Here is a 9,406-nt window from a genome sequence, read left to right on the forward strand (position 1 = left end):
GATCACATTTTCATGCTCTGAAAAACCTCCCTAGCAGTCCCCACGAATTGGCACTCACAAACCACACTCTCCCTCTCTCTGACCAATTCCTAACCTAAGAATTAAGTCCATTGATTGCCAAAAAACGGAAATGATTATTAAAGGCATTAACAACTCGAACTCAAGTCCTTTCAACATGTCTAAGTACTCAACCACTTGAGCTAGTACTATTATACATCATAAAAGCTAACATTAATTGTCATAATGGCTTCTACTACTCGCATTTATTAATTAATTAATTATTTAATTAATTAAATTTCTAGGGTCTTACAGACATCCTTAAACAATAGTAACATACAAAACCAAGATTTCTCCACCAGATCTAATGTTCTTGAAGCTAAATATTCTAATTTAGTGAACAAAGTATTACCGGCAACAAGCTTAATAAACCCAACTAGGTAGTGTAGTTCCAATGACACACAAAGCATATCCAACAACACTAATAACGAACTAAATGGATAAAGAAGTATCAGTGACCTTATACCTTGTTCGTTGTGGTGCAACTCCTTACTTGGGTAATGTTTCCTATCCATGGGTGAATATGTTGAGGCACAAGTAAAAGAGACCCAAGCATGCTCACAACAACATGTGCGCAGGAGAAATGGCAAGCGGTTGAATCACGATAGTTTGGTAAGGCTTGTAGTGAACGCTTGAGGTTGTAGTGGCTAATGCTAAGATAGATGAACAAAACCTCAAGTTTTGGTGTTAGATATATGTGATTAGTGGGGTGTAGAGCTCATAGTGTTACGAAGAAACCTCGGTGGCTGATTCCACCAATGATTGAGCCTCACTATGAGAAGAAGAAGAACTTGCACTGACGAAGATAGTCATCAGCATCAACTCGCAGTGGCAACATCCTAGTGGCAAGGTTGCGCGAAGGTGGCCTGACCAGGGAAAAGAGGAATCACAATTGGAGTATGTGGTTCTACCGTAAGGGTTTCGAATGTTGGAGGGTTTCAGTGTATGATTGTGTTTATAAATTAAAAAAAAAATACGAAACCACTTTCTATACCGGTTATAACTAGAACCAGTATATAAAGTTTTCTTCTTTATTACAAAAATGTCACCGCACCCACTTTCGATACATGTTATAACTATAATGGGTATAAAAAATGTTATCTTATTTACAATTATGTCATCGTGCCACTTTTTATACCTAATGGATTATAATCAGTATTAAAAGACACTATAAAAAGTTTTTTTTTTTCAATTAGTGTGAGTTGGCACAACCTCTCTTGAGAGCAACACTTCACACTTCCAAAAACACCTTCATCAATTCATCTCTTTATCAAATGCTTTTGCCAATCCATATTTTCTTCCTTAATCCACAAGCAAGCTTGAAGATGTCTCACTCTCTTCACTATTATCCAAATCTTTTGATTCCCACTCATTATCAGACTGTCCTATATCATTTATGTTGGGTTGGACATTTTCATAATTCCTCAATCCTCCATCCTCATCATCAAGTAATTCATAGTCTTCCTCAACTGCCTCTTTTGCCCTACTACTTTTTTTTATCTTTTGGGTGGAAGTTGCAAATGGTCCACCAATGTCTTCTTCAACAATTCCAACTTTAACTTCCACATTACCCTCCCATAAATTATCTTCCAATACATTATCTACATCACAATCAACATCAACGTCAGCTAGTCCATTAATATTTTCAAGACCTTTATTTACTGCCCAATCCCCTAACTAAAAAAAATCCTACTTATTTCTCAAATCCTAACCCTCAAACTCAATCCAACTCTTGTTAAGACTTAAATGTACCAAGTCGCGCAAGTAGTAACCGGTAAGACCGGGATATCTTAAGTGTGCTTAATACCTCAAAATAGCTTTATTTATCTGGATCACATGACTATATTATTGTTTTCGTCACTATTATTTACAAACTCCCCCATTATGGTGGGCAACCACTTAAAGAAAGTCTTCGTACAGCTCAATCGTTAACAATTAGGACCTAATTGAATTGATTTAATAAAAAATGAAACTTAATCGAAAAAAATAGATCAAATTGAATAAAAAAAACAAAAGATCAAACTAGTACTTTAGTCTATATTATACTATTTTATGTTATATTATATTATATTATATATATATATATATATATATATATTATTAAAATTTGAATTTAACAAAGTTAGATTTTCATCATCTCTGGACTAATAATTTTGTGAAAAACTTAACTAAAAACACACTATAGGAAAACAGTTTCCTAGAAATGTTGTTTTTAAAAAGCATACACTAAACATAGGAAAATAAATTTCCATTTTCAAATTTCCGAAAAAGACTAAATTTTCCTTGTAAGAAGCTCTCTTAAGGAATTGAAAGAGTTTCACCCGTACTTGTTTTTCCTTTATTCGTAGACTGGATCAAAACTTGAGCATTAATTCTAATTTCTGTAGCAGTGAAGACAAAAGCCAAGTAAGAACTGAAGAAGAAAGAAGGGAAAAAAAATGTTACCGTTAAAAATTGGCTTCAATGACAAAATAGGGTAGAGAAGAAAAAATCATTCTCCCTGAAGGTTGTTATACTTAATTTGAAAAAACCAACTTATAACTTAATTCATAATTTATGAGTTATTATTTAATTGATGAATATTTATAGTTTATAACTTTTGAATTGACAAAATAACTTATTTAATTATAAATGTCTCGTAAAATCAATTGATAAACTAGTTAGTAATATAAAATAGCATAAAAAAGATATAAGTACATAAATTTTATTAATATTACTATATAATTTTAATTTTAATTTTCTTAGAAATAATTACACTTTCATTAAATTTTTTAGTATTTTTTTTTAAAGTTGCATATATATATATATATATATATATATATATATATATATATATATATATATATAATTTGGACAAGACATTTGATTTAATATAAATATATTAATTTAATCAATTTCAATTTTTATTTATTTTCAAAAAATATTCTAATGAATTTATTCTTTAATTTAAAATATTATTATTATGTTAAATTTATTTTTACAATTTCGTAATATACAATATTTACATGTATCATGTAATAAAATATTAGTAATTAAAGAATAGATACACAAATCAAAAATTATAAAGATATATTCAAATACTAATATTAGCAATAAAATATTAAATTATTTCCAAATTACTTCAAATTAGCAGAAATAGCTTTGTAGTTAATAATTTAATATTTCATACAATAAATTACTTTGAAATATCTTAAAAGAATATTTTCGTATGTTGAAAGCAGTTTAAATAGTCAAATAAAGTTAGCTTATTGAGGTTATAAATCTCTCTCTCTCTCTCTCTCTCTCTCTCTCTCTATATATATATATATATATATATATATATATATATATATTAATTATAAAATATAAATTTTTTAAGAAAGCTGAAGAATACATTTAAGATTTTTTTCATTAAAGTGAATTTTAAATTATTTATATCCCATTAGGCACATGCTTATAATTATCTTAATCATAATTATTTTTATTATTTTATGCATTACAATTTAAAATTAACGTTTAAATATGGTCGATAAATACAAATTCACGCTGATTTGTTGAAAAAAACTCCTCTGTAATTTGACTATAAGACCACAATAATAATTTCTATAACATTTCAAAATAATAAAATACTGAAAACAAATCTCTTCACATATTTTCTTAATCCTGTATTGAATACACATCACTCAAGAAATCCAACGAATCCCGTAACTTTAATTTTTTTTTTTTTTTTACCTTTAATAAGAGTCATTTAAGGTAATTTTCCAAATAAAAGAAAAAGTACACTCTCTCTCGGATTGCTTTTCTTTGTATTAGTTAATTAAGGTAATTTTTATTAAAAGAGAAAGATTATATCGATATACCATTGTAAAAGAATATAAAATTTTAATTAAAAACCGAAAACACGAATCAATTTAAATTTGTTTGATAAACTAAAATTACGGTTATTAATGTAATGAACAAAAACATCAGTTTTTTTCTCTTCGTTTTGCAATTTCTTTCAGATAAAACAAGAATAACAATAAACATAAAAGATTTTTGAAATTCTCTCCTTTAATAAATATGCATTAATTTGAAGATAAAATGAGAAGAAAAAAAGATTAACGTTGAATTGTTTATAGAAATAAAGGATAAGAATATTGGAAAGGGTAATGAGAAAAAAAAAAAAACAAGAAAGAAAAGTTGGTGGCTCTAGCGTATGTTTGTTGGACAAATCGGATTAAAATTAAAAACCGTAATTAAAATTCCAACTCACGAAGCACCAACCCACCAAAAAAACACGCTCTACTTAACTCATCCTTAACTATTTACTACACCCCAACGTGAAAGCGTTACCTAGAAAAACACCGATTCGAGGAAAGTGGGTCCCATACGCATGTTCCATCGTTCGTGTTCATGTTCATGGCATGTTCTGTTGTGTGTGACAAACCTCAAACCCAAACCCAAACTCCTTCTCTGCTTTCTTCTTATTCGCTCTTTCTTCGCCCCTTCATTTATATTCCAATTCCCTCCCAACCCCGAATCTTTCTTTCGATCTTTTTATCACATTCCAAAATAAAATTCCCTTTCTTTCCTTCTGGGGAATCCTTATCGAGTGCACAATGCTGTGTGAGTGACTGATCACAGAAAACAAAACAAAAAAAAACAAAAATCTTTCTTTTCTTCTTGTTTCTTCTCCCTTTTCTTCTGTCTCCATTGCTTACAAATTTTAACCACCTTCTTCCGCTATCTGTGAGAGTGTGCAAGGTTTTGGAAAGCAGTCCAAGAACGTGATTCTGGGTGGGTGCAGGATCAACGTTTTTGGAGTTATCACAACCGCGGTAACATTGAGATTTTTGGAGTCATCGAGACCATTCTTTTCTGCAATTTCGAGAATTGTGAGGAAACCGCATCGTGACCGTATGGGTTTTATTTCGTGGCTTGCTGTGTTGTTGTTCTGTGTGGGGTTTGAGTGTGCGTGGTGTCAAGATGATGCTGTGATGAACAAATTGAAGAAGGCCATCAATGAACCCAGTGGTCTTCAATGGAATGACCCAGATGTGTGTAAATGGAAACACGTCAAGTGCAGCGCCATGAAAAGGGTCACTGCAATTCAAATTGGGGGACAGAGTCTGCAAGGTTCTCTACCTAAGGAACTGGCGCAGCTCTCGGAGTTGACACGGTTTGAGTGCATGAACAATGAGTTAACTGGGCCATTTCCTAACATGCCGAAGTCCCTTGAGGTTCTGCTCATCCACCACAACAATTTCCAGTCCTTACCGGGTGATTTCTTCGCCGGCATGACCAATTTGCAGTATGTGAGCATTGGCTACAACCCTTTTTCCCCGTGGGGGATTCCTGATAACCTCAAGGACTGTGTGGCTCTCAGGAGTTTCTCTGCAACCAGTGCTGGTTTGGTGGGGAAAATCCCAGATTTTTTTGGTAAAGATGGTCCCTTCCCAGGTTTGGTTTCTCTTATCTTGAGTTTTAATTCTCTTGAAGGAGGGTTGCCTGCAACCTTTTCTGGCAGTTCTTTGGAGACACTTTGGGTGAATGGTCAGAAAAGTAATAGTAAACTCAATGGCACCCTTGATGTGTTAAAGGGCATGACATATTTGAAACAAATTTGGGTGCACGGTAACTCGTTCACAGGTCCTATACCGGACTTATCGCATCATGATCAACTATATGATGTTAGCTTGAGGGATAACCAGTTAACTGGGGTTGTTCCACCCTCTCTCACCGCTCTTCCTGCTCTTAAAGTAGTCAATTTGACCAATAACTTGCTTCAAGGGTCTCCTCCATTGTTCAAAGATGGAGTGAAGGTTGATAATGATTTAGACAAGGGGATCAATAGTTTTTGCACAGGGGAGGCTGGTAAGCCATGCAGTCCTCTTGTGGATGCTCTACTTTCTGCAGTTGAACCTTTTGGATACCCTGTGAGACTTGCTGAAAGTTGGAAGGGGAATGATCCCTGTGGTCAACATTGGTTGGGGATTGTTTGCTCAAATGGTAACGTTTCCGTGATCAACTTGCAGAGCATGAATCTCTCTGGCAACATTTCTCCCAGTTTTGCTGAGCTTACATCTGTGACAAAGCTGCTTCTTCCCAACAATGGCCTCACTGGTACCATACCAAGTGAACTCACCAGCATGCCTAGTCTGGTAGAATTGGATGTTTCCAATAACCAATTGCACGGCAAGGTGCCATCTTTTCGTGAGGGTGTAGTTGTGAAGACTGCAGGAAATCCTGACATTGGAAAGGATAAGCCTCAAGCCCCGCCTGGCTCAAGTCCTGGGGGTAAATCTGATGGTCAAGTTAAGAAAAATAATACTGCAGCAATTCTTGGCACTGTGTTGGGAGGTATCAGTTTAATCGGTTTGGTGGCTTTTATATTTCTTATGTATGGCAGAAAACGTAAGCAAGCAGGCAAAGTTCAAGGTCCTAGTGCAATAGTGGTACATCCTCGTTATTCTGGAGATGGAAGTACTTTGAAAATAAGTGTTGCAGATGCTAGTGCCGGTGTTAGTGGTGGTGGTGGTAGTCGAGGAGGAATCGGTGTAATTAGTCCAACTAGTACTGCTCAACATGTGGAAGCTGGGAATATGGTTATTTCAATCCAAGTTTTGAGACAAGTTACGAACAATTTCAGTGAGGCAAACATATTGGGGAAAGGTGGTTTTGGCACTGTATACAAAGGGGAGTTGTACGATGGAACAAAAATTGCAGTGAAAAGGATGGAATGTGGAATGATGGTTGAGAAGGGGCTGACTGAGTTTGAGTCTGAAATTGCAGTACTCACTAAGGTTAGACACAGACATCTGGTTGCACTTGAAGGCCACTGCTTGGATGGAAATGAGAAGCTTCTTGTGTATGAATACATGCCTCAGGGTCCTCTCAGTAAGCATCTATTTGACTGGAAAGAGCAAGGAATACAGCCATTGGAATGGAAGAGAAGGCTTTCCATTGCCTTGGATGTTGCCAGAGGTGTTGAATATCTTCACGGTTTGGCACAGCAAATTTTTATCCATAGGGATCTAAAACCATCAAACATCTTGCTCGGGGATGATATGCGGGCCAAAGTCTCAGACTTTGGATTGGTTCGGCTTGCTCCAGAAGGACAGACCTCGTTTGAAACCAGGCTTGCTGGAACTTTTGGATATTTGGCTCCAGAGTATGCAGGTAGAAATTTAAATTGCTTTTGAAAACTTTGTTTTGCATACAGTTAATACATCTGAAAAAGTTCAGGAATGAACTATTTGTTCTGCATGTCATGTGTGAAATTTTCTTATCAAGCATTGACATATAATTTAAGCAGGTTATATAGGTAGAATGCCCAAGGTAGATAGTAGAATGCGTGATGAATCTGCAACATGTAGGCACTTATTGGTGCTATAGGTTTCTACTTTGGTGTCTCTCATATGAATGAATCCCTGGAGATAATGAATAAGCTATGGAGAAAAAGATTGTTTGCAAAACTCTAACCAGTATAACTTTTTTCTCAAATTTTGTCCTGGAAACAACAGTATTGAGAAAACAACGATGACAGATTGTTTATTAAATGTTAGTATGAAGATAACAAAACGACTTAAGACTCTTACTTAGTTTTTCTTTTCTGTGTGCCTCCTAAAAACCATTGAAATGTTTTGTTTGATTTGCAAGCCTGTACAGTCAATTTGCAACCCTTATGGTGTTGCCTCTACTTTCATCTTTGACATTTAGTTCATAGTTATCTAAAACTATGTACCATGGTTGCTTCATATTATATATTAAAATAAATCACTACGCCAATTACATTGTGGTTTTTTTCTTCAACAATGATCATTAGAATGTCTTACGGTGCATATAGAAAGAGGGAACAACATGATCTAAATATAAATATGCCCTTTTAATCCTTGTATAGGTTACTGTACTTTCAAATTAGTGAATCATTCCTCAAACTCTAGAAAAACATATGAACTTGGTTCTTTTTCCAACTAAGAACGTTACTGGATAGCAAGTTTTAGTATCAGAAAAGACTAAATTCACATACTTTTTAAAACTGGCGGACTAATTTACCAATTGAAAAGTGTAAGAATGACAAAAGGTACATATTCTTAAGAACATTTTTTTCCTTTGTAAATTACAATGTCTGTGGCTTGCTTTATCAGAAACTGTGTACATTAGTTCTTTATATTACATAGACCAATTACATTGTAATCTTCTTCTCCAATGATTATTAGAATCTGCAGTCCATGATCATTAGTCTTTCCTCCTTTTTGTGCAATTCCTTGCTAACTAAAATGGTATCACTGGCAGTGACTGGACGAGTTACAACAAAGGTTGATGTTTACAGCTATGGAGTTATTCTGATGGAGATGATAACAGGAAGAAAAGCAATTGACAACAGCCAACCAGAAGAGAATGTGCACCTTGTTACATGGTTCAGGAGGATGCTACTGAACAAAGACTCTTTTGACAAGATTATTGACCCCATAATGTGCATTGATGAGGAGGCCTTACCCAGTTGTAGGACTGTGGCTGAGTTAGCTGGCCACTGTTGTGCAAGGGAGCCTCACCAGCGTCCAGACATGAGCCATGTGGTAAATGTTTTGGCCCCTCTTGTCGAAATTTGGAAGCCTTCTGAGACAGATGATGAAGACCTTTATGGAATTGACTTGGACATGACCTTGCCCCAAGCACTCAGAAAATGGCAAGCTTTTGAAGGAAGGAACACCTTTGATATCTCTTCATCAATGCTTAACAGTGAAGAAAATACACAGTCTAGCATACCAACAAGGCCATTTGGATTTGCTAATTCTTTTAATTCCTCTGATGGAAGATGAAGTTTGATTTACATTTGCAGCACTGCTTCTGTCTATTTTCTTTTACTCCTTCACCACCAAACTTTGGAACTCTTTTTATAGGCTTGGTTTTTATACTTTATAGTGTCTATAGTTGGAGTTATACTACTACACCTTGTACTCCTTTATGGTTTTTGGTTGGCTTTTGGATTTTTAAATTTAGCAGTATATGGGATGCAAGAAGCCGGAGATGCTGAACAAGTGCTTCAACTTGTGTTTTCTTTCTTTGGACTTCATTGCAGTTAGCATCAGAAACAGGATATGAGTATGCTTTTCATGATCAACTATGCTATTGTATGATGTAAACCATGTTATTACTCTCAGTGTAAATTATAGAAGCATTCCTGTGATTCAACTGTTCATCTTTAACTCAAATATTTTGGTGTTTGGAATGGATCAAGAAGAATAGGGAAGGGATTTGAATTGCTTACAATTTGGAAAATTTTGGTGAATGCTTTTACGAAATTTGAAAAGTTTGGAATTTTTGTTGTTGTTTCAAGTGAAATATGGTGTGATTTGATTAGTAGTGGGTTTTGAGCCGAAGAAATGGT

At 34.6% G+C, this 9,406-nt stretch overlaps 1 protein-coding gene across 1 annotated transcript; it reads left to right on the forward strand.

The window, feature by feature from the left end:
- The first annotated feature begins 4,396 nt into the window (after window positions 1-4,396).
- LOC114173896 (receptor protein kinase TMK1-like) lies at window positions 4,397-9,205 on the forward strand. Its single transcript, XM_028058563.1, has 2 exons — window positions 4,397-7,194; window positions 8,311-9,205. Exons 1-2 carry the CDS (start codon window positions 4,935-4,937, stop codon window positions 8,835-8,837), a joined length of 2,787 nt encoding a protein of 928 aa, XP_027914364.1. The 5' UTR covers window positions 4,397-4,934; the 3' UTR covers window positions 8,838-9,205.
- Window positions 9,206-9,406: the final 201 nt, after the last annotated feature.

This window comes from Vigna unguiculata, chromosome 2 (genome assembly GCF_004118075.2).
Source record: "Vigna unguiculata cultivar IT97K-499-35 chromosome 2, ASM411807v1, whole genome shotgun sequence".
NCBI lineage: Eukaryota > Viridiplantae > Streptophyta > Magnoliopsida > Fabales > Fabaceae > Vigna > Vigna unguiculata.